The sequence below is a fragment of the Pteronotus mesoamericanus genome, unplaced genomic scaffold, assembly GCF_021234165.1.
Source record: "Pteronotus mesoamericanus isolate MK-2021 breed Mesoamerican mustached bat unplaced genomic scaffold, CSHL_Meso_final contig_101, whole genome shotgun sequence".
NCBI lineage: Eukaryota > Metazoa > Chordata > Mammalia > Chiroptera > Mormoopidae > Pteronotus > Pteronotus mesoamericanus.
In genome coordinates, this window is record NW_026555001.1 from 1,148,747 (window position 1) to 1,173,252 (window position 24,506).

At 50.1% G+C, this 24,506-nt stretch overlaps 1 protein-coding gene across 1 annotated transcript in view; it reads right to left on the bottom strand.

Moving 5' to 3' along the window:
• Positions 1 to 3,773: 3,773 nt before the first annotated feature.
• EPAS1 (endothelial PAS domain protein 1) overlaps positions 3,774 to 24,506 on the bottom strand; it is an 82,727-nt gene continuing 61,994 nt past the window's right edge. The window contains exons 7-16 of the mRNA XM_054567018.1: positions 18,616 to 18,722; positions 12,845 to 12,992; positions 11,971 to 12,185; positions 10,626 to 10,840; positions 10,008 to 10,118; positions 7,944 to 8,434; positions 6,798 to 6,924; positions 6,384 to 6,501; positions 5,895 to 6,068; positions 3,774 to 4,611 (exon numbers count right to left, since the gene is read on the bottom strand). Coding sequence (XP_054422993.1) covers positions 4,460 to 4,611; positions 5,895 to 6,068; positions 6,384 to 6,501; positions 6,798 to 6,924; positions 7,944 to 8,434; positions 10,008 to 10,118; positions 10,626 to 10,840; positions 11,971 to 12,185; positions 12,845 to 12,992; positions 18,616 to 18,722 — 1,858 coding nt within the window. The 3' untranslated portion in view covers positions 3,774 to 4,459. The remainder of the gene's footprint in view (positions 4,612 to 5,894; positions 6,069 to 6,383; positions 6,502 to 6,797; positions 6,925 to 7,943; positions 8,435 to 10,007; positions 10,119 to 10,625; positions 10,841 to 11,970; positions 12,186 to 12,844; positions 12,993 to 18,615; positions 18,723 to 24,506) is intronic.

The following is a 24,506-nucleotide window of genomic DNA, read 5'->3' on the forward strand; positions in this document are numbered from 1 at the left end:
CAAACGGTTCCCATAGGGGCTACCGAGTTCAGAAGACCATTTTGAAGCAGTGTGGGTTGTGCTGTGATCATTATCATTTTGGAAGAACTGAAAGTGCCCCAAGAGAAAAGACGAGGAAGACACTGGAGACCTTCAAGGCCGTGGTGGCGGCAGCCGGAGAACCGTGTGTGTGGGGACTCCTGTATACTGATGGAGAACTTAGGAGTAGGTACGGGCCTGCTCCTCAGCATTCTGAGCTGGTCAGGGAGAATACCTCCAGTCTTGTCCTACTGGGGCCCTCCTGCCTCAAGAATGAGAGAACCACATTAACCTGATCACTGTGTAGGCAGGCCTCCTGATACAAGGTCTTTTTCACAGAAAGCAGAGTGGGCAAGGGCTGAAGAGAACAGGCTGCAGATGGTTGAATCATGCATGTTTTGAAGGCAACGGACCTCCATTCTATCTCTAGTAAAACCCACAGTTCAAGTCCCCCACCCCCAATTTGAAATGCACGTTAGAGACCATGCCTCTTCAGGAGACGTAAATTTTGCCCTGTGTGGATCAGACGGAGCCAGGGCTGGCCCTTCTCTGCCAGGTGAGGCTGCCTCTTTCCTCAGTGCTAGGTCTGGGTCCTGCTTCTGGAGACACCTCTCATCCAGCAGCTGCCACCCAGGGCAAGAGCTGGGAAGGTATCATACCTTGCTGGATCTTACTTGCCTAGAGGGGAACATATCTAGAGTCAGGAGGAGCCCCCAGTGGCTGAATGGTTGTCACTTCTACACAGGGACCCTACCTCTGTCCCTGCCCACCTGGCCATGCTGGCACATGCCTACTCCTAAGCTACCTGCATTTTGAGAAGTACGAAAATCAGGAGCACCTAAGTCCGTCTTCACTGGATTACTCAAAGACAAAATATGAAGGAAGCAGGCAGAGGTTGTCTTGAGCTTGAGTGCTTCTAGGGATCAAGCTCCTGCAATCCACCAGGGACAATGATGTTGGTGCAGTCCCCCCGCCCCCCCTTGCGGGGCTTGGAGGCAAGGAGCCTGGAGCTGCCTCCACCCCCAGTGGCTGAAGGACACAATCATAGCCTTCAGGGGGTTAAGGCCAGCGGCCTTGCCCAAGGATGCTTCGTAGACCCATACCCGCTAAAGTTTCTGGGTTCCAGAATGGGGCCCCTCCGTGTCTGAGTCCTGAACTTGTCAATGCTCAGAGGCAACTCTGCTGTTGAAGGTCTGGCTGAGATGTGTCACTCACAGATCAGCTTCCAAAAAAGAACAAACAGATGAGGTTTCCAGGAAGTCGGAGAAAGCAGGCAAAGGTGAGTGGGAGCCGGGCAGGGCCTAGGAAATCTAGTCTGAAGGCCCGGGCACCAAGCTGGGGAAGGGAAGAGATGAGGAGAGCAAGCAAAAGGACCAGAAGGAGGTATAAAGCTTAAAGTAATAAAGACAGGAACATTCTATTTGGCAATGAAAACAGAGCTTTAGCTTAAAATATACTGTCCCTCCCCACCCCCAGCTGGCAGAGGCAGTTGGGGAGAAGCAGGGCTGAGACTGGGCTCCCATTTCATGTCTTCTATTCATAGGATGTGACTTGTGGGAGCCACTCAGTTTGACTCTGTTCCTTTTGTGAATTGGGTGCTCACAGGACCCCTCAGCTTGAGGATCAAGAGAGCTAATAAGGTAAGTGGGAGACCACGCCGTGTGGACTGAACTGTTAGGCAAACAAAGTGCAGGATTCTGGAACGGCTGGTTGTGGGACTGACGAATGTGAGAGAGGCAGCTGCCAGGTCTGCCCCCAGACCCGCCCACCCCCCCTGCCGACCCCTTAATCACACCGCAGAGATAGCTGTCTGGTTATAAGCAGGTCATGATTTGGAGGGTAAAGTTTGAATTAGGGAACCCATCATGCTCACACCTAATCTGGGGCTTTCACTGTGCTCTCTCTGGCTGACGTTTCCTTTTTCTTTGCCCTTCCCATTCACATCCTACTCGGGAAGTCCCCATCTCAGCCCTGCCACCTCCAAACTGTAGTCCTCTCTGCCTGCTGAGCCCAGGCTGACCCCTCATCACAAAGTGCAGTCAACACACAGGCCAGTGCGGCTCAGATTGCTTCACATAATTTTCTGAAAGCAGGGACCATGACTTGCTCCCTGGGGTCCCCCTGGGTACAAAAAGGGCCCTGTGGCAGATAGAAATATGGGCAGTATAACATGGCCTTTCAGTCTCAGGCGTAACATCAGCCTTTCTTCCATCACCCGTCTTCTGTCCACGGGCCTTGGTTGTCTCCCAGAGATCAGCGCCAACATCCATTCTCTGCAAACTAGTAAACATTGCTTCACGCCAGGGTAACCCATGATCAGTCCACAGGAAACAAGCGCCACCAGCAGTAGTTAGGATCAGAATACTTTAATAAGATATCAGTGTCAAAATACATTTCCTTATAAAGTTAAGCTCCCATATAGTAATAATGTCAGTAGGAATTTGACAAAATAATAATGTACATGAAATCGTTACATTGACAGGTAAAGTTAATATTGAAGCTCGGAATATTTTTCAGAGTGTTTTAGTAAAACTGCAAGGGTAAAATACCCTTGATGCCAAGGCAATGCACACAGGAATCAATACCAGCATCTACGTGGCAGTAACCCTTCAAGCCCTGTCGCCGTGTGGGGGACAAGCTGTGCTGCTTAAGCATGATTTGGGCAACACACAGGGACTAGGTTATTTCTCTCATCTAATTCAGAGTCTTCTGAAATTTAAATTTCATTTTTGGCAGAGTCCATCCAGGCTTACCCAATTCTTGGTCTGTTGTGCTTTAGATGTGTGTTTCTAGAAACTTCTTCATTATACTGATGACAGATAAGTTCCATATGACTGGTATTTAAAAACCGAAGGTATCGTCCCTCTTACCCAGTGAGTTAAAGTGTTCTGAGAACACTCTGTTTCCAGTGCTTCCTACCTATACAAGTCACTTCAAGTGACAAACAGACCTGGGGGAGGGCCTGAGGCTGGGGCTGTCCCCAAGGTCTGCCTGCTGCTCACCAGCAGGGGCACTGCACCTTGCCTTGTAGGGCAATTTGAGGAGGGGGCCGCAGGATGCGGCCAGTCAGGTCCAGCTGCCCCCACTGTCTGTACCCTTTCAGTCCAGCTTCACGTGCCCCAGGCTGTAGGTGGGGAAGACGTGGACTGGGTCGCTGCACCATTTCTGAATCCTTGCTTACTTTCATGAATTCCCATCTAAACCATCTCATGGTAGTTCTGGAAATATCCAAATGTGCCACGTGAAAGCCCATTAGAGTCACATAGCTCAGTGCACTTGAAGGGCTAGCAACAAAATCTTAAGGAAAATTAAAGCACTTCCTCTCCCTTAGATCTGCCCCCCCTACAGCCCTAGCCCATGATGTGCCATCAGACCCTCTTGGCAGCAATAATAATATATACATACATACACAATACATACAGAACACGAGGAGAAGACAGCTCGCAGTGCTCCCACTTAATGATTACACTTCTTGGACTGTTTGTCACGCTATGCCTTACCCCAAAGCAAAAGCCAACAGAGAGTAACCTTGAGCCGTGTTAGTACAGGCCCGTGGGAGTTCTGTACAATTCTGCAGAGTTAGCAGGAAAAAGAAAATTAACAGCTTAAAAAAAATCTTAAAGTGATTTTGTGAGCAGGATTCCATTTCCGTTTCTAAGTCTTTAGATATTACAAAGTACCCATATATATGATAAACACTTAACCCAGATATAAATTTTTAAAAAACTCAGTTATGGTTTCGAATAATAATAATTAAAAAAATCACCAAAGCGGGGGTGGGGGGGAGCAGAACACCGAACAGTTGGGGAAGCCACGCTGCATCTTTCACGGATAACCACATACACTGGAGTTCACCCTTCACATTTCTTTTTTTTTTCCCAAAAGCCATCGAAATGATAGCAAAGAGTTGGCTTAAAAGAAAAGACTGAAATTTACAGTATGGTGATTAGTTTTAAAAAAAGGAAGGAGAAGGACTGTGAGAGGGCGAGGCCACAAATCAAGCTTGAAAGCAAAATTGTTTTGTTTCTCTTTGGCAACAACAACAAAATCTTTTCAGTTAAATGAAGCCAAAGCTTTCCCTACTGTGGAACAAACATACACCGAACTTGTTAGTATGAATATTGTGTGTGTATAAGAGGGAGGCCCATGGATAATATAAATTAGAAGTAATTGAAGTAGGGGAGGAAAATCTTACAAAATTTAAGAATATTTTCATTGACAGAGTAAAACACAGGTAAAACAATTGTATATTTTAAAAATATAGATAATAAAATGAGCATCTTCAGAAAAAGGCCATTACTCGGTAACCTGGGCAAGTTTGCCAGGTAAGTACATCTTGTAAAAAGTGTTGGTGTTAGAAATACCTAGTTGCAAAAATAGATGTCGAGAGTGAAGCTGGCGGGATGGCATGCAGGGGACCTGCCCTGGGGAAGGCCCTGGTTCAAGTGGCCTGGTCCAGGGCTCTGAGAAGTTCCCCTCCTTGCAGGAGTGTGGAGCTTCCTGGTACAGGGACGTTCACCTCACAGTCATATCTGGTCAATTCGGGCAGCAGGTAGGGCTCAAACGAGGGCCCAAGCAGCCGGCTTGCCATACCTGAAAGAACAGTTGGTAGGGTATTTCAAAAACTAAATCAAACATTTGGAAAAGGCTCTATTCCATAAGAGGCTACCGGGGATGTGAAGGGTACAACGGAACCCCAAGGAAGAGAGGTGTGTGGTGCAGGCAGCAGCAAGAGGATATTTTAGGGAATGGGGGTTGTGTGGGGGGAGCCCCCACGAAGGCTTCTTGGCCTTGAAGGAGGAGACATCAGTAAGGTCTTTCCCTGTCGCTGGCTGCACGCGCAGTGCCCCCCGACCCCCCGCCCGCACCTGCCTCCCCCACTGGGCCTCCCGCCTCTTGAAGCCCCCACAGTAGCAATAGATACTTCGGATGCTCACTATCCCTCTCTAATCCCCGTTTCTTTTACATACTGTCAGAAATAATCCCCCCCTGATTTCTAAGGTTCAAGGGAACGTGTGGGCTCATGGCAGGGACAACAGTGCTGGTTATTACTCAATACAAACTGTACCAGAGCTCAACACTTCAAATGTAGACCTTTCATTTAAGGGCGTGGCTTGCTCTGCCCTCCAACCAGTAAAGAGTGGGCTGGAATTTAAGGCCCTCGGGCTGTCTGGCGGCTCTAAAGCCCGGGTTCTGAGGCACTGAACAGCAATTTGCCCGAAACCATATTGCTGAAGAAACGCCCTCTTTTAGGTCAGGGGTCTGGTATGTTCTACTACAACCTCAAACTTGTTTATGGTAAGTAGTAACATTTTTGTGCCAACATCTATGTTTTGCAAGATGGTAACAGACTAATGAGGCCCAGGATGGAAGGCAGGTGTCAGGTGACTAACCCTCCGGAAGCTGCAGCAGGGCAACCTCTCCCACAGCCTCCCAGGCCACCCCCACCCCTCCGCCCGCAGCACGTTCTCCATGCGCATCCTCAGCTCAGCTCCCACCAGAACTGAGTGATGCCCCAGGAGGTCAATGGGGCATTAGGCAATTGGGTAACACAACGAACTGAGTAAAAGACACAGGCTCAAGAACTCTTTGGATTGGAAGAGCCTTGGGTGTCACCTGATTGTTGGAAGATTCCTTCTAAAGTCCTGTAGGCAGATGGCCTTCCAGCTCCTGCTGCGTTCCTTCTCAGAAGGAGGGCTCGCCCCTCTTAAAGCAGCGGCCCTTCGTGGCTGCAAGTCCGCCCCGTGCTGAGCTGAGACCTGCCGCCTTGTGATGCCCACCTCCGGGCCCTGGCCCCCCCCCGCCCCCCGCCCCCCCCGCCCCCACCGCACACGGCAGACGCTGGCATGGAGGCTTCAGCCCCTCTGTGCACCCACCTGCCGCCTTGTGGACCGATGGCAGGCTGTAGTCTTGGTACTGAAAAGCGCAACACTGCGGTGGGAACCTGCTCTTGGCGTTGTCCCCAGGGCTCACGGCAGACGGTGGCTGTGGTGGCGGCAGGTGTCTCAGAGGCTGACTTGAGCCCCTCATGGGATTTTGGGTGAATTCATCTGAAAGATCAACATTGGAGCATGAGGGCAGCACTGACCTGAGGGCGGGGAGAGACCGTGAAGCCCCCAGCATCCTCCTCTCCTTCACCGAAGGTGCTCAGAGTCACCAGAACTAGAGCCAGCCCCTGGGGCCTTGAAGCCTAGAGGTTTCTGACTGTCATTGAGCCAGACTGGGAAGGTGAAGTTGGGTGTGTGGAACGTGGGGTGGAAAGGCAGATGGTGAGTGAGAGGAACAACCAAGATGGGCCCCTGAGCCCCAGCCCTCCCACCTGCAAACACCCCACCCAGCCCCAGGAGGCCAGGCCGGTTGCTCACCACTGGGCACGTTTGCGCTCAGCTGCTTGCTGGGCATTGAAGGGCAGTTCCCGCAGCCCCTGAGAATCTTCATCCTTTTCCACATCAGATGGGAAGGGCTGCTGCCTGGAGGGTCCCCCTGGGTGTGGGAGGGGCAGATGTAGAAGGGAGAGGGCCGGAGAACCAGGTCCTCAAACTGAGTCAGGGGTGGGGCGGGCTCAGGGAAGCTGTGCCCAGAATAGAGCTGGCGCTCCCTCTCTCTGAAAGGCCCCATCCCCACCCCTCCCTGCTGCCCCTGGCTGGCACGCTGAGCCTCACCATGTGTGAGCGCTCCCTGCCAGCCTGCAGCTCTGCCCTCAGCCCCGATTCCCTGCCCAGCCTTCCCCAAGGGCTGTGGAGGGGACCCGAGATGACGCCAGTCAGGAGATGGCTCACCCCATTCATGTCTTGGAAGGCTTGCTCCTCGTACTCCAGCTGTCGCTTCAGCTTCAGCTTGTTGGAGAGGGCGACCATGGCGGGGCTCATCACGTCTGGGCCCTGAGGCCCGAAGCCCTTCGCAGACCTGCCAAGTCCAAGAGAGTGGGCTGTGAGGGAGCTTGGAGTCACGCCGCCAGTACCTTCCCCTGGACTTGGGGTCTTCGGAGAGCCCTCCCTGAGCTAATACGGCCGCGGCGGCTCTAAGACCGAAAGGGTGGAGTCCCAGCGGAAGGGTGTGGGCCCCAGGGCCTGAGCTGTGGCTCTGCTGCCCTTCTTCAGTTTCCTCTACGTGGTGGGGTGCTAACAGGTCAAGTCACCTGCACCTCCCTCCTCATGTGCCCGCCCGTCCAGCTGTACCTCCTGCTGGTGATATCACCTGCCCAGCTAGGAGGCATCAGTCTTTAGGAGGGTTTCTTCTGCCCCGTCTCACCCTGTCTGAGCTGCTCCCACTGAGGGCTGCTCTGTCCAGGGCACATGCCCCAGGGCAGCGTAACCAGTGTGCCTGGGAGCTGGAGGTCATACACCAGCCATTGTGCCTTGGCCCAGTGAGCGCCCAGCTGGCTGACAAGGGGCTTGTTGGGGATTTGAAGGAGCCAGGGAAGGCAGGACAGAAAAGGCAATGGTGGGCGCCAAGAGGCAGGGAGAGGAGGGGCATCTTTTCACTTTTCTCAACCAGGGTTCCATGAGGGAACTGAGAAAATCATCGCTCACATCACTGATTGTGTTCTGTGGCTCCGGTAATGAGCTCTAGGTAAGAAATTACTCTAAAGGGGTGCTCCAATGAGCGACATGGGTGTTCAAGGCTTGGCCAGCCTACTTCTCTCCCTTTCCTGTCCTCAGTCTCCTCTCAACTCCCTCCAGCCTCGATAAACACATTCCTGCTCGAGACCTCGGGAACCTCCCGGACCTTGGGGTGACACCCTGCAGCCTGAGCTCTTGGATTTCAGAGCAGGGCTCACTGGGGGCTCAGCCACTGTGGGGCAGGAGTGGACGGTGGGGCAGGGAGCCTTTCTGGGCCCTAGGTCTCCCTGCAGTGGGTGCCTACTGTTCCCTCCCTTTTCAGCACAGCCTTGGCTGATGGAGCCAAGGGTCACTGCCACCTACTTCTTCTTGAACATGGAGAGATGAGGCGAGGTGAAGGGGGGCCCCAACGGTGACGCCCCGAGGGCCTCAGTGCGCTGATCTCCAACAGGCCACTTCGTGGGACGGAAGTGTAATGGTGGGTCCGGGGGCCACTCTGTGTTGAATCTGCCCCCCAAAGAAGAGAGAGGAGTGCTGGCCTGGCCGCAGCACAGTGGCAGGGACACTTTGCTCCCGCCATCGAAAAAGTTGGAGGACAGGGGCTGGTGCTCAGGTTCTATCTTCTTGCTTTCCAGTGGCTGCTGATACTTGTCCAGGAAGCAGGGGCTGTGGGAAGCCATAGGGGCCAGCGGCTGGAAGATGTTCGTCATGGTGCTGAAGCACTGCGGGGGGATGAACTGAGGGTTCTCAGGCGAGAGCTTTTCCTCCGGGCAGATGGGGCTCAGCTGGAAGTCTTCCCCATCCATGGGGATGTAGGGTGCCAGCGTCTCCAAGTCCAGCTCGTTGAAGTCCACCTGAGGAGATGCGGAGCAAAGACAAAGGAGCTCAGCAGCTGGCGCCGCTCTCACACCATTCCATCTCCGTCCCTCACCCCTCCCTGCTAGAGGCAATCTTCCCGCACAGCCTGTCGCAGCACGCCCGCTGCCCCCCCCCCCCCCGCCCCCCGGCTCTGAGGCCTTTACTGGCTCCTGGTGGCCCACCCGAAGGAGCCTCAGACTCCTTTCCTAGACTTCCCGTGCGGTTCATCCCCCTCGGCCTGCGCCACCCGGCTCCAGGCGGACATCCCTCTGCACACCACACGTCACTGGCCCCAAGACGCTCTTCTCTCCACTCTACCTGCCCAAACCCCACCTCCTCTCGCGGAGGCCCAGGCAAGACCCACCTCTTCCACAAAGCCGTCCCTCCCTCTCTCTTTCCCACGGTGATTGCCCCGTCCCTGTCCTCATGGGACACTTAGGCCTGTGGTGCACACAGTGGCTCCCGGAGAGCCAAAGGCAGCTTGGCCCTCCTCTCCCTCAGCGGCCCTGGCGCGGGCCTGGACGCACGGTCAATGCCAGGGTACAGCTGCGACTGCTCAGAGGCAGCGGCCCCAGGAGTGACTTTCATCCCCATCAGCAAGTCCTCAGAGATGGCCCCTCAGGTCCCCAGGATCACACTGGGCACCACAGGGAATACCCACACACAGATGCCGACAAAAGTTTCTGCCTTTGGAGAATGACACCCTCACTGGGGGGATGTGCCTAATGTATGAACGATCACAATGGGACAAACTGGTCAGAGACAGAAGCAGGCAGGTGTGATCAAGTACTGAGTAATAAATCCTGGTGGAGTTCCAAGGGGAGAGAAGGGAGGGCCGCCAGGGAAGGGCTGGCACGGGGAACACTTGGCAGGATAGCTGGAACCCGTGCCAGGCAGGATAAAGAGACAGCAGAGGAGCGAGGCGGAAATTTGAATGAGCAACCCAGACTGAGACAAATGCGAATTAATGGTTTTCCTTTGGGTTTTGTGAAACGCGCACCCATCCACCCGCCTCAGCCCTGTTTACACAGTTTCTGCAGGAGCATTGGGCCTTATACAATAAACGCTTTCCTGAAAAGTGACATGGAAGTGAAAATTTATGAATCAGATGTGATTTTTAAATGCACTTGAAATAAAATAGTGTTTCAAAGACTCCTAAGATGATTAAGTTTGTGAAGGGAGTAATTGTTCCCTATGCTTATAAATGTCTTATACATGTGAATGTCCTTTATAAATATCGGGCTTCCTTAAAGAGAAGTCCAGTCATAGTCTTGGCTTTCACAGCGCTAAGAAAGCTGTCTCAGTCAGCAGGAGATAAACGAGGTGAGGGTTAAAGTTGGGGAGCTGGGTTGGACACAGGTGAAGCAGATGGCGGAAGTGGGAGAAGGGACCTCCACAGGCTCGATTTCCCTGCACCCTCACCCCGTTAGGGACCATGGCCTTGGCTGGCCAAGTATCTCTACTGGTCTCTGCCACAAAGAGCTGAGGCTGCAAGACCGGATGTGAACCTTCACCAGCAGCAGTGGGAGGGTACAGCATGCCGCCCCGATCTCCTCCATGGCTGCCTACCTGGGGGCTGCACTGGTCCTTTGCCTCTGTGTCCATGGCAAAGAGCTTCTCAATCATTTCAATCTTCAGATCATCATTCAGAGATGTGTAATAGTCTTCAGGGCTGCTGGGCTGGGGACCAGGAAGGAGAGTGACAATGTCAAGGGTATGACACTAGTCTCCTCAAAGTCCAAGTTGGAAAGAAAAATACATTCTTGGGCCCATAAATCAACTCCATTCCACCCAACAAGTACTCCTTACAAGCTGTATGAATTAGGTCAATTCATCAACCTCTCTGAACTTCAGTCTCCACATAAAATGAGCCTGTCTCGAGAGCAGATGGGGATAAAGGCCATGGCCAGAAGGGCTCTGGAAACTGTACATCACTATGTCCTGAGCAGGGATGGAGCTAGGGGCTCAAAACTGTGTGCAACTCAGCCCCTGCATTCAAGGAACTTATTAAGATGGGGATGGATACTGGCAGCAAGAAAACAGCTCGAATACCTGGCAGGTATGTGTCACCACCTCTGGGATAAGTTGAGTAGGAGGGCAGTGTTTCTGTCCAGTCTGTCCAGCCATCCGGCAGCGGCCAGAAGGAGGAGCCCACCCTCTCTGTGGCCTCTCTCCAGGGGGGCTCACCGTGGAGCAGCTGCTGCTGCTGGTGGCACTGGGGCTGGTGTTCCCCGGCGCGGCTGCCTGGGGCATGGTGAAGGCAGGCAGGCTCGCGGGCAGGCTCGCAGGCAGGCTCCCGGGCTCACTCTGGGCACCGTGGCTCCTCAAATCCTCAGCCCATGGCTGGTTAGGGGGCAGGATGGTCTCGCCATAGGCTGATGACTCCTCAAAGTTCTGGTTCCCTGTGGAGACAAGGGTCTGGCCTGGTTAACACTCACAACCACTGGGCTCAACCCCAGGGCAGAGACAGCCCAAAGGATGCAAAAGAAATCTCCACAAGGCCTGGAAATTAGGCCCTCAGTGCTCTGAGGCTTAGCTGGGACAAAGGACCCTTTAACTGGGGCTGAGTCAACATACAGACTCGCTTTCAAGAAGACACCCTCCTGGAGCATTTAATTTTCAGAGACTAATGTATTAGGAGCCGCTGTTCCTTGAAGAGCAATCCAGAATGTAGATGAGAAGGTTAAGAGAGGAGAGTTGGGCAGTCTGCCTTGGTACTACCACAAAACAGGGAAGCTGCAACGCTTCTCATCCCAGGATGGTGCTCTATGATTCTCTGAAGTTGCTATTCTCATGTGGCCTCTCAAGAACTTGTCTAAAGGGACCGAGACAGTCCAGAGCAAGGACGGCAGCTGTACCCACTCCTTTTGTAGCCACAGCAAGGCTGCGGGTCACACACGGGGACACAGGGGGAAGAAGGGGCCCCCAGGTACACATTAAGGTGCCTCCAGCATGGGAGCAGGAGGGCCTGAATGCTCTCTCTGCAGCTGGAAGGACTTGTGTTTCTGCGAGTCCGGCACATGTGTTAGAGAAGTAGTGCCTATGGGGCTCAATCTGGGCCTGAATCTTTTCTCCATCCATGTGTCTGGAATTATTTCTCCCAACATTATTTCAATTTGGCCCTCTGCCTAAAGAGCAATTTGTCCTTTAAGGTGCAGGTGGAGATGCACCCTCTCTGGGAAACCGTGCCCGGGGCCTCGCAGCAGACCCCTTGCTGCCCTCCTCTCATCTCAGTCGCCTACTCCTGGGGTGGAGATGTGACTCCCCGGGAGGGAATCCTGCATAACCACTCCTAGCTCAGCACTCACAAAGTGAGAAGGAGCACGGTCTTTCTCCACGGTAGGTAGGTATGTGTTGTTCTTTTGTGCCCAGCGCAGAGTCTGGCCACTAACAGTTGCTTAGCGAGACTCAGGGAAGGAACAGAGGTATCTCTGGTTAAGGAAAAGCTGTTGTCAGGGAGGCCTGTTACGGTAAAAACCTCCCCCACCCCAAGAGGGTTCGACGACCCCCAGCTCAGCGGACAAGCACCCACCAAAATCCAGAGAAATGATGGCATCTCCCGCAGTGGGGGCCAGCTGGGCCAGCTCCTCCGGTTCCTCCTTCAGCTTGGTGTACAGGAAGTGGCTCTTCTCAGAAACAGCCACCTCGCCACTGTTGTCAAAGATGCTGTTCATGGCCATCAGGTGCGGCTTGAATAGGGATTCCGTCTGGTCCATGGAGAACACCACATCATTCTTCTCAATCTCACTGGCGGGGCAAGAGGGCACTTCAGACCTTCCACATTTTCTAGCCAAATCCCGTTGCTCCCGAGGCACAGGGAAACCCTGGTGCCTAAGCCTCTTAGCCAAACACCTGGGTATGGACACTGTGTCATCACTTTGTAAAGAACCATACAAATGAAAGTTTGGAGTTGGGGTAGCAACGCCGAGAGTGCCTTTGGAAGATGGATCTGTCTTGGATGCTATTTTATGACCCGATTATGCATGGTGTACACAGGTTTGGAGGTTTTTGTTTGTTTCAGTCTAGCGATGACTTTACCCAGCTTTCTTTCCAGGTGCTACAGAGTGAAGGTGTTACATCTGCTTTTCTCAAAACACATGAGTGGTTTTCCCCATTCAAAAACTACCCTCTAAGTGATGACTTTGTTCTGCGCCCCCATGTGGGTAGAGGAATGGCACAGAAGACAAAGGAAAAAGGCAGCAAAACCACGGGAAAGGGGAAACCCCAGCTTCCCACTGCTCCTGAGACACCTACAGCAGCCCTCTGGGTCCTAAGGATGAGCACTGCAAAGAGCTCCGGAAGAGCCTTCGGAGAGGCTGGGCCTTCACTGGGCCTGCCATCCTCAGTCTGGGGAGCTCGCCCCCCACCCCCACATACCTGTCCCCCACAAGCCCTCGCACACTCACCTCAGGACGTAGTTCACACACATGATGCACTGGGGCTGCAGGTTGCGAGGGTTGTAGATGACCGTCCCCTGCGTCTCCAGCCACACATAGCCCCCGTGCTTTGCCAGCATCCGGTACTGGCCGCTCACCACCTGACCCTTGGTGCACACTATGGGAGGAGAAGGGGGCCTGAGCTCAAGGAGGCGGGGGAGTGCGGACCCCACGGGAGGGCTGCCTGTGCAGAAATGGGCAGCGCTAGGCAGCAGAGCTTGAAGACCGGTGCTTAGAGATCCTCCCACCCAAGTCTTCACGTAGAATACAGGGCTGGGAGGACCAGAGGGGTCACATGACTTGCCCCACGCTGTCTGGAGAGGATGGGCCCATTGTCAATCCCTTGACAAGTCCCCCCGCACCGACTGGCTCTGCCTCGCTCCCGACTGCCCCTCCCAGGGGTCAATGACAGGAAGCCCCACAGGGGCACTGGGGGGACGTTCCTCTGTCCTGCACTCCAGGTTAGGGGCGGCGTGGAGAAAGCCTGTGCTCAGGGCAGCCCTTTATAGCAGTCCCGCCAGCAATACTCAGCTTGTGAATAAATGCAGTTAAAGAAAATGATAGCCTTGATTGTTCCAGGTCGTCTATCAGGCCTAGTGCTGTAGGGCCACCGAAGGCTTGTGACCCACAGCAAAGGCACAGGTAAGGGGCTGGGGCTGAAGTCGGGCTGGGGCCCCGGCAGCCTGCCTTCAGCCTTTTCAAAACTGTAAGTCCTTCCCGCTCCTTGTCCTCCCTGTTGCCCAGCTAGGCTGCCTGCTTATGATTTCTTTCCAATTCCAGACTGTTCTAAATGTTCACTTAACATTTGTGTTTATTGTATGAAGGCGCTGGGGAAGGGCTCCCGCATGTCAGACTGCCCTCTTCCCCAGTTCAGAAGGCTCCATCTGCTCCCATTAAAAAGGAATCAATAAATCCCTTTAAATGAAAGTCTACTCATATTAGAATTTCTCATAGTTTTCTGAATTGCCTCATTACGTTTATTCCTTGGGAACTCATTCCTCAGAATTCCAACTCAGAGACCCCCTACATCACCCAGAAGTGGAAAGAGAGATGGTGGCAGGATTAGGAAATCATGCTAGCATGGGGACTTTGGGAAAAGAATGATCTCTCTTGGTATTGGTTTCCTCACCTGCAAACAATGATAATATCATTACTAGCTGTGCAGTATACAACTGTTTTTACTAAGGGTCAAATCTGCCTTATCAGGTACAAGAATGTAGACTGAATATCACTGACAAATCTTCCCCAAAGTTACTAGCATGGATAGTGCCTGGGCCCTGATACATCTACAGCCCACATCTGTAGATAATGTTGTGAAGGGTCCGGTGGGAGAATATCCAGATTCTCCTAGTAGGCTGGTGGGCCACCTCCCCATTCCCCACCCCTGTGTGGTCGAGGAATGAAGCTTGGTTCATACTAATGCTGCTTGTCACCCTTTACATTTGTTTTTCTTGGCGGATATTATCCTCTTCAAGAATTTAACCAGCACCTCCAAGGTGCAGGAAATACCATAACTTACACGTGTACAGTGCTTTGCAGTGTTCAAAACTATCTCACAAGATGAATTCATTTCTGCAAAGCAATTACAACAGTGCCTGGCACACAAAGCATCAATAAAGATTATTAGTCTTGTCATCATGTCATTTTAGACACAATAACACCACGAGTATCTATTGTTATTCCTGTTTTACATACGAAGAAACTGATGCTTGAAACTATTGAGTGATTTGCTGAAAGGCCCCCTCAGCGGAAACGGTAGACAAGGTGAAAGTCCAAGTGAAAGACTCCTGTCTAAGCTTGTTTTTGTTTAAAGCTCACTTGAGTGAGGTTGAATTTACTTTCAGTTTAAAAATGCACCCATTTAAGCATACAGTGCAATGACTTTTGACACCCTGGTAACTATCACCGCACTCAAAGATGCGGTGACTTTTCCCTCACCCCACCCCCATCAAAGAAATCCTTGTGCCTCTTGACAGTCAATCCCTATTCTCACCCCTGGTCCCAGGCAACCACTGATGTGTTTTCTGTCACTAAATACTGAAATGCTCTCTTCTCCATTTGTACCTAAGTGGAATCAGACAAGAGCATGGAGGCCTGTGTGCCTGCCTTCTTCATACTCAGCATGTTTTCCAGATTCCTCATGTTGTTGCAGGAATTCGTGGATTGTTCCTTTCATTGCTGAGTAATCCATTGTATGGATGTACCATACTTTACCCATTCACCTGTCAATGGATGTTTGAGTTGTTTTCAGTGTTTAGCTGCTGTGTACAATCCTTTGTGTGGACATACTTTTCATTTCTCATGGGTGTGTAGCTAGGACTGTAATGGCTGGGTTGTATGCTAAGTATATGTAAATCCTGTGCTACAGGGAAGAGAGAGATCATCTAACACGAAGAAACTGAGGCCAAAAGGATTGTGACCCTCTTAAGGTCACCCGGTCTTGTGGCTCCTGCTCCAGTGCCCTCTCTGTACCTGCCCCTGAGCCAGCGTCCACGGGGAAGACTAAATTTGCTGTTGCTCCTGTCCTGAACCTCATGGACTCTCTGACCAAAGAAATAACTTCTGTTCTCCCTGATTTCACTTCTCTGCTCCACTGAGGCCCCCCTGCTGCAGTGAAATGATTCTTGCACAATTTCAAGTGGCTGGAGTTAACTTATTTAGACGGTTCTTAATGCAGACAAAATTCAGGGCTCTTATTCTTGATTAAACAGTGCAGCGAGCAAAGGTTTTAACTGCATTTCTAGCGACTGCAGGCGAGGGCCTGCTCTGGCAGTGGAATATAATTACGCCTGCCTTCTAATCACCTGCTCATTAATGGCAGCCTTGGTGAAGGGTCTGCTACTGGCTAGATAGGCTTTTTATGACCTTTAATCTTGTTTTCCTAAAAGCACATAATGTCCTCACACAACAAAGGAAAACCAATCCCCCAACCCCTCCTCTCTGAGAGTAACAATGTATAAATTACTAATCCATTTGGAAATGATCGCTTTCAATTATCTGAATCTGGTTTGAGGGCTGAGCTTCCCCCGCCAATGTCAACGGTAAACGTTCACAGGCTAAGACACATACGTGCAGAAATTCGGATGCTGGTGTGTCAATGTGGACCGGCCTCCAACCTTGGCCTCCAGCTACTTCACAGCGTGAGTGTGGGGCTGCAGTGCAACTGCATTTGCACAAACCCAAGGCAAGGGCGAGCCTTCTGTTTTGGCCAGCGCTAACCCGATTTCTGACCCAAGCAGATTTCTTTGGCTAGATTGGGGCTGGCTGGCTGGGTGCAGGCCTCTGAGCTCAGAGCAGCTTCACCTGGTTCCACCAGGGGAAGAAGGGAGCCTGTGATTTCCATTCGGTCTGTGAATTACCTTTAAGTGTGCCTAATGCTAAAACACAGAGATTCCATAAAAAGCACAATATTTCCCTTGTAGTCAGCAGAAAACTGTGACAAATTTTTATCCCAGCACTTTTTTTTTTCTTTTCATGAATCAAACCTTTTCTAAGAAGAAAATAAAAAGAAAAAAAAATCCTTACATGCTTAGAGACAAGTCATCATTTTTGTTCCCTTGGATAGTAGTTCCCAGAAGGCAAAGTATTATATAATACTGTCCTCCAAGAATTCCCAGAAACTTTTATGTTTGTCGCCTGCTTTGACTTCACCCGCGGTTGATGAGAAAAGCTGGACTTTCCCCCAATTTTACATCTATAGAGGGAAGGCCCAGAGGGCCTGGCCCTGGGGAATCAGCAGGGCAGCTGGGTCAGAGCCCAGATCTCTGAGTCCCAACATCAGGATGCCTTTGGGAACAGGAACGGCCACAGACCAGAAAAGCACAGGGACCCAACATGAAGGCAGGAACCACGTCCTACAATTTCAAAAGCGAGGGCAGGCTCTCATCCATCCTTGTGGGCAGGGCACACACAAGAGCCTCCACCTCCCTCCCCCATCCCTGGGTCCATAATGGAGGCTGAGCCTAGGCCGTTTGTTTGTTTGCGGGACAGCATAGTGAGAAACTTTTCTGAGATATCATAAGGGGCCCTGTTTCACTGTCAGATCAAACTCAGAAACCACAACGCAGCAGCAGAGAAGACCTCACTCTCTAAGAGATTATTAACTGTGCTCAGATACCGCTTATGGGGTTGCTGATCTGTTAGCTGCTCTGAAGAACCTCAGCTGTCCTAACCTTGGGATAGATGGGTGGATTTAGGAACAAGGCATGAATAGCGGTACTTTCATTTTTTTCATTGCTACTCCAAGTCACAGCTGATCCTGGGAGCTCAAGACCAGCACAGCCACTGAGAATCTTCTCATTCTTAATTTACCCATTTTCGATCCTCCTATAATCCTCTTGCCCTCTGTCTGCACCACTGTGGGCATTTCCTTTGAAGCATTCATTTCCAAACATGTTTTGTGCCTTTGGGTTTATCATTCATTTAGTGCCTGTACCACATCTAACACGATGCTAGGTACTGTGGCTGACTGAAGGTGCGAGCCACTTGGCTCCCTTGGAGCCCACAGCCTCTTCTTCCCTCAAAAACAAGATCCCTTAGGGCAAGGATCAATCCTATCAACTTCTATTTCCCTCAGTGGGCCAAGAATAGAGTTATAAACCCAGAGTCCTTACATGTTGATAGGTTGTATGGACTCAAGAAAACTGTCTTGGGTCACCTGCAGATGGGAAGCCTGAACTAGGAATATGACTGAGTGAATGAACTAGAGCTGCCCTTTCTAATATGGTAGCTACTAGCCAAATATAGCTATTTATTTATTTATGTAATCCTCACCTGAGGATATGCTTATTGATTTCAGAGAGAGGGGGGAGAGGGGGAGAGAGAGAGAATCATTGATCAGGTGCCTCCCATATGTACCCTAACTGGGGATTGAACGCACAACCTTTTGGTGTTTGGGACAACACTCCTACCAACTGAGCCACAATTGCCAGGACAAGTGTAGCTATTTCAACTTAATTAAAATTAAATTTAAAAAAATTCAGCTCCTCAGTTGCCCTAGACATATTTCATGTACAGCATAGGTTGCGTGTGGAGTAGGTGGGTAGAACATTTCCACTGCAGAAAGCTGTATTGGCCAGTCCTGTTCTAGAACTCTCTCATAACTTGGGCTTCTTTCAAGCTGCCGAGAACAGTTTCCAAATGACTTCACTGGGTTGCCTAGCAGCCTCCTCCAACCGAGTTCTCTTGATCCAGCAAGCAAGCTCTTAGAGGACCATCGATTGCATTTGTGCCCTCCTACCTTACCTTCTCTTTACCCCTCGCCTATCCTTCAAGGTGTCCAACTCAAGTGCCCAAGCCTCTCCTTCCCTGAACTTCGCCAGCCCTCCTCTTCTCTGAATGAATGTACTTGCTCCTGTAGCACGTACCCCAAGGGGACTACCCTCGGGTTACCCTTTGCAGGGCTGTTCCACAGGGCTGTGCAGACTACTCACTCCATCTGTTGCAGGGGAGGTGGTATGTGGGGGCTGAGGTTCAGCCCACCTTCTACTCCCCAAGCTGTATGGCAGGACGTGGGTGTGTCGTCCTGGAAGAAGAAGCCTTTTCCTAATTTTCATGAAGGTGCCGTGAAGGCTGGTGGCAGCCTTGGTTCTCTAACCATCCTGAGTGTGTGAGTCTGTCTGTGCACAGGGTAGCGGCTCTGTGAAGGGAGTGACCGGGTCTTCTGCCTCACCGGTCATCCCCCACTCAAGGCCAAATTCCAAAGACACCAGGGAGCCACCCAGGACACTCCAGGAACTTACAGTTCTGGTGACTTTTGGTCATATTCTCTGAGTCCAGTGCATGGTAGAACTCATAGGCTGAGCGGCCAAGCAGCTCCTCTGGGTGGTAACCAACCAGTTCCGTGATTCTGAATTTAAAAAAAAAAAAAAAAAAGCATGTAGGGAAGAGAAACCATATAAACGTGGGCAAGGGCTCAAGGAGCTAAATCCAGGAGGTAAATCAAAGGCACACACATTCAGGTGAAAACACCACAGGCTTCCTGGTCACACCATTCACGCAAGCAAGACACATGGTGGTCAACTGGCAACTGTAGATCCACCAACCTCCACTCTTCCTGCCCTCCCTGAGGTCGTGCTTGGGGAGGAAGGAAAAGTGGCTCCTCAGGGGGCTTCCTACCCCCACCCCTAATATACACATGTGCCTAGTTTCCAGCAACCATGGAAGGGGCTCTCACCGCACCCTCCCACCCCAGTTTCTGCAGATGAGGGAGTAGAGACCAGGGAAGGCAGACAATTTGCTAATGTCTACACATGTCCAGGGACAGAGCAAAAATGAAAACCAGGGCCTTCCGACTACTAGATCAAGCTTAATGTAGCAGAGGGTGATATAAAGGAAAAGTGAAAATTATGTGGCCCCAAGTGGGGAAAAAGCATAAAGATGACCTTCGTCTGCTGTGAACCACAGAGTGAGGGTGAACCTGGGGGAGGGAGAACCCCTTCTGTGTTGAAAGCTTCCCCCCTCTGGGTGCTTCTCATGTTCTGCCTGCTGACCTCAGCTTCCTCTTGGACACAGGGTCTGCCTTCCACAGGTTCTTCTACTTGTCCCCCTCCCTATTTCAAGGAAGGGAAGAAGAGCAGGAGATACTGAGAGGAAGAACTATAAAATCATAGTCATAAAAATGTGCCTCCTCATTACATTCTCCAATGAACTTGCACCTCTGAAATGACAGGGCTTGGCCCTCCTACATGTGTCTTGTGTCATCCTGTAAGGTGTCTGTTTTTGAGGGAAAGTGGGTAGAGAAAAGGCAAAGATGGAGAACCGTAAGAATCACTGAACACGCCAGGGACCCTTTGCTCTGTGCTGGAGTCATTAAAATAAACCAGCCCTGCCCAAGAATCGCCAGATTAGCCGCATTCCCACATCATACCTAAATACTATTTTTTGTAATCTTTGTTATTTCACACATTTCTTCTAATGGGCTCATGGTCTCATTAATCACAAGTTAGAAGTGATGCTATTCAAATCATTCCAAGCTCTATGTCAGCATGCATGACTTTTAGGTAAGACCCCATCATTTATCATCTCTGTTGGAGATTAATATACAGAGAGGGAAGCAGAAACAGCGTCTCTGCTCTCTCCCTCTGAAAGGGTCTGCATACATCTATCAGAAGAAATCACCATAAAATGGCGCCTCCATCCAGACACTCCCCTATGTATGAATACAGCTTTCCCTATGTCCAGCTGCATCAGGAGTAAGTAAACTCTGCCTAACTCCCAAGTCCCCCCAGATCTAGTCTCCATCTTCCATGCAATTTGATTTTCAACTGACCTTCAGCATGACCTGCACCCTCTGCCCTGGTGGACCCTCCTCGCAGTTCCCTGTACCTGGTAAACTCATTCTTGCTGCAAAAGCTTGATGCCTTCTTCCCTTTCCTCCCCCTTCTCTAAGCCTTGACTACTGTGGGGTCAGCCCAAGGCCTCACCCTCTCCCTGGAGGCCTCTCCAATTCCTCCAGCCCTCGCCAGTGTCTCCTCATGAAGGCCTTATGGGCAGACACGGTATCACAGAGGATTATGTGTTTGTCTCTCCACACCCTACCTAGGCTGTCAACCCCTGAACTCAGGGGGCCGCTTTATCCTTTGGTGTCCCCCACACGGTAAGTACTTGAGTAGCTGACTGGTGGATTGATTCTCTCTCAGGATCTAAGGCACAAGCAGAGCCCAGTCTCTCCCAGCACTGCTAAGCAGTCCAGGCCCCAGTTCTCACTTTTCCTCCTAGAATGCGATTAACCGCCTCCGTGCATGCTGGTGAGCACACATGCACAGCTCTCAGTGGAAATGCTTGTGATGCTCAATCCATCTATTCTTCATTCTGGAAGGTGTGTCTGGTGTCAACATGGGCGGAGAAGAAGCAAGTTCTATGCCTAGGTGAGACTTGGGGATTAGAGCCTTTGTCATACAAGGGACAGCCCAACAGGGCTGAGAAGCTTAGGTCTCAGATCAGACAAGATCGGTGCGTTCAGGGTAATATGGCCTTACACCATGGATGCAGCCACCGTGGAAAGCAGTGTGGCGATACCTCAAAAAATTAAAAATGGATCTGCCTTTTGACCCAGTGATCCTACTTCTGGGAGTATATCTGAAGGAACCCAAAACACTAATTTGAAAGAACATAAGCACCCCTATGTTCATCACAGCATTATTTACAATTACCAAGATATGGAAGCAGCCTAAGTGTCCATCAGTAGGTGAGTGGATAAAACAACTCCAGGACATTTACTCAATGGACTACTACTCAGCTGTAAAAAAGAAGAAAATTTTACTCTTTGCAACAGTACAGATGGACCTAGAAAACATTATGCTAGGTGAAATAAGCTAGTCAGAGAACGACAAAGCCCATATGGTTTCACTCCCATGTGGAATCTAACGAACAAACTGAACTAACAAGGAAAACAGAGACTCATAGATGGAGAGCAGGAAGGCAGTAGTCGGGGGAAGCGGGGGTTAGGGAGTGGAGGGATTGAGCAATAAGGAAAAAGGACTCATGGGCATGGACAACAGTGTGGTGATTGTTGGGGGAAGGGGGTATAAGGGGACTGAATGGCAATGGAAAAAGAATACAATAAAAGAAAGAAAAGAAAAAAGCTTAGGTCTCAGTGATTTCAGCACAGCGGAGACCTCTCCAGTGAGGTTCCAGCAGCTCACTAGTGCCAGGCAGCCGGTCTCAGACCAGGAGGACCTGTCCCCTCACTTGGCCTTGAGCAGAGAGTCTCTGAACTCATCAGCAAGGGACATGTTCCTTGTCACCCTGCCCCTGGGGCTGGTGCCCAACAGCACCTTATCCGAGGTGGAGACTGGGGGAGAGCAAGGGGCAGAAGAACAGTGCTGGTCCTTCCTTTTCTACAACCACGTGTGTTTTCCATCAGGCTCAGTGCCCCTCTAGCTTAGCCTGGGAATCAGGAGTGCACTGGGGTCCCTGCTGACAGTCAGCTGGCCACTCCCAGGCTCCCAGGCTCCCAGGCTTGCCACACAAGCGGCTTCTTATCTTGGACGGGTCAAAAAGGAGGGTATTCTGGGAAAGATTGGATTCTACTCCCTAAAGAAGCTCAATTTTCTTTCACAACTAGAATCTTTAAAATGTTCTAAGCAAATGTTTGTTATAATCAGGCTCATAATAAAACATTTTCAGTCTAATTAATATACCATCCATTCAAAGGCACACAATGGGCATGTTCTGGAAGAGGACAAACAAACCTAGATTTCAGAAGAGCCAGCTATCTTCCCAGTAGCAGCCTTCATTTATCTTGTCAACAAAAATAAATATTTAATGTCCCCTTCTTCATTCCTTTAAACAGACTATAAAAACTGGGAAATACGCATACCCCAAACACAATGGAAGAACATTCAAGTTGTCCGATTTCACAAAGCCAGGAAACCCCAACTTAAAGCTGATGGTCATTCGCCTTCATCTGTAGGCACGCAGACGCCAGTGGGAGGTTAATGAACCCAGCTTGTTTATAGGGACGGCTACCACGGCACAGAAGAGCCTACCCGCTAACTTCCCGGGGTCCCAGAGAAGCCTCCAGAGCTGGACTGTGATAACACAGGCTCATCTGCCCTCTCCGACAGGGACAGAAAAACTATTTTTTTTCTTTCTTTCTAATTAAGAGCTCCCGACTCACTGGGGAAAAAAATCAGGTTGGGGTCATCAATAAATTAAAACGTTCATTCAGTAGGGCTATTCTGTTTTCAGAGAAGAGGGAAATACACAAGGGCTCAGCTCACCAGATTTCGGAAATGAGAAGAATAGTCACTCTTTCATAATAAAGTGGAAAAAGAAACAGATCAAGGATGAGGTGGGGAGGGGGATGTGGACATAGGCAGCCACGGGAGGCAGATGAAGAAGGAAGAAAAAGAAAAAAAACAAAATACAGAGGAAAGAGTGCTGTTAAATTCTGGAGTTAGTGTTACCCCAAGTAAATGTGTGAGTCAAACCACCAAGGTCTGGATTTCTGAGTTAGACAGGCCTTCGCGATGTAACATGACAGTTACTCATTGCTCTTCAATTGCTCTTTCCCCTTAAGAACATTCAGAGGCCCTTTTCGACGTGGACAGCCTGCAACCGAGTGCCAGGAAGAAAACCGTTCTGCAGGCTACAGCGTCAGTGCCGTCACCTGGGGAGGCAGCGGGGACTAAGATGGCTTCCTCTTCTTGCCCGTGACACTGCCAAGTGCCAGTCCCTGGGGGACAAGCAGAGAGCCCCCTGACTTCAGAAGCCACTGCCTGGAGTCAGACGAGGTCTGACTGTGGTTTCTACCCCTGTGCTCCACAGGAGTAAAGCATTTGCTGAGTAAATTAAACATGATGGGTTAGAGTATTTAAACTGTTAAAGAGGATAAAAGTTTTAAGTACTTTATAACCACTTATTTGTTTCTCACGGAATGCATTTGCTCATAAACCATACTTGTATTAGAGTCTGCTTTCTTCCCTTCCACCCTCTTCCCGCAATGCCCTCTCCTAGGCAACAAGGGGTTTGACTCATTCTAGTTTTTATATGTGCACGTCAGCTTTGAAATTGCGTTTTCTAATATCCAGACTATTCACTAACTCAGATTTCATTGTCTTCTATTTTAATATATTTTGATCCAGATTTTGTTTTGAACAACAGCACGTTGACCCTGTGCTTTCCTTGAATATCACACAGTGTGCAAAATCTGTACAACCAACTCTGTAGGTGATGGGTAATCGATTCCCAGCCTGTCAGTGTGATGTGCTAAGAGCTGGTTAATTTATCCACAGGAAGGTGGGCCTGGCTCAATCCTGGACTCCCCCTGTTCTGGGTGCCACCAAATGCCTCAGCTGCCTTCCATTACCCTGGAAGGCACACACAGTAAGAGAAGATTTGCTCTGAACCATAGCAAGAGAGAAGCAGATCATGTAGAAGGAATACATTTTGAGTTGCAAGGTCTAGGAAACTTTGAAATAAATTCCAAGGAGAATTTGTAGAGCTGCCCCTTTCAGAGAGTATTTCAAGTAGACTAGATTAGACAGGATAATATATAAGACTTCCTCATATATATGCTCAGCCTCTGTTAGGCTGATTTTAGGACTTTGTCCTTTGCAGGAGACACAGATGCACAAGGGCAGTATTTAAGGTTTCCTCTCACTCAGGGATTTAAAGAAACACACTATACCTTCTTGCAAAGATGTATTGAGAAAGGCTAGTTAGAGAAAAGGCAAAAATGTTTATAATAGACTATATATTAAACATAAAAACCTACATGTAGTGTATTAATCTGAAAGATCACCCTAAATTTAAAAATATCATTCATCCTTTAAAAAATTAAAACAAAAAATTTATTAAATGTACTTCAATATGCAATGAAAGTATTTCATCTTAACTTATTAAACTTATTAAGCTTCTGATATTATTATGCCCTGTGCTGCCTTAATTCAATAACAAAGCAGAGTTGCCCTCAAACTCTTTGCCTATAAAGATTACATGAACCTCTTTGCTAATTTCAAATTTTTTACTGTAACTTTGGTGCCTTCCCCCTATTCTATATCCAGTAACACTGATCCTATCCACATAATTTGTTTTTATAACTTACTTCAAAGATACAGGAAGACTCATAAAACTGACAAAATCACAGTGGGATTATGTGAAATACAGATTTTCCCCTACCCTCCTC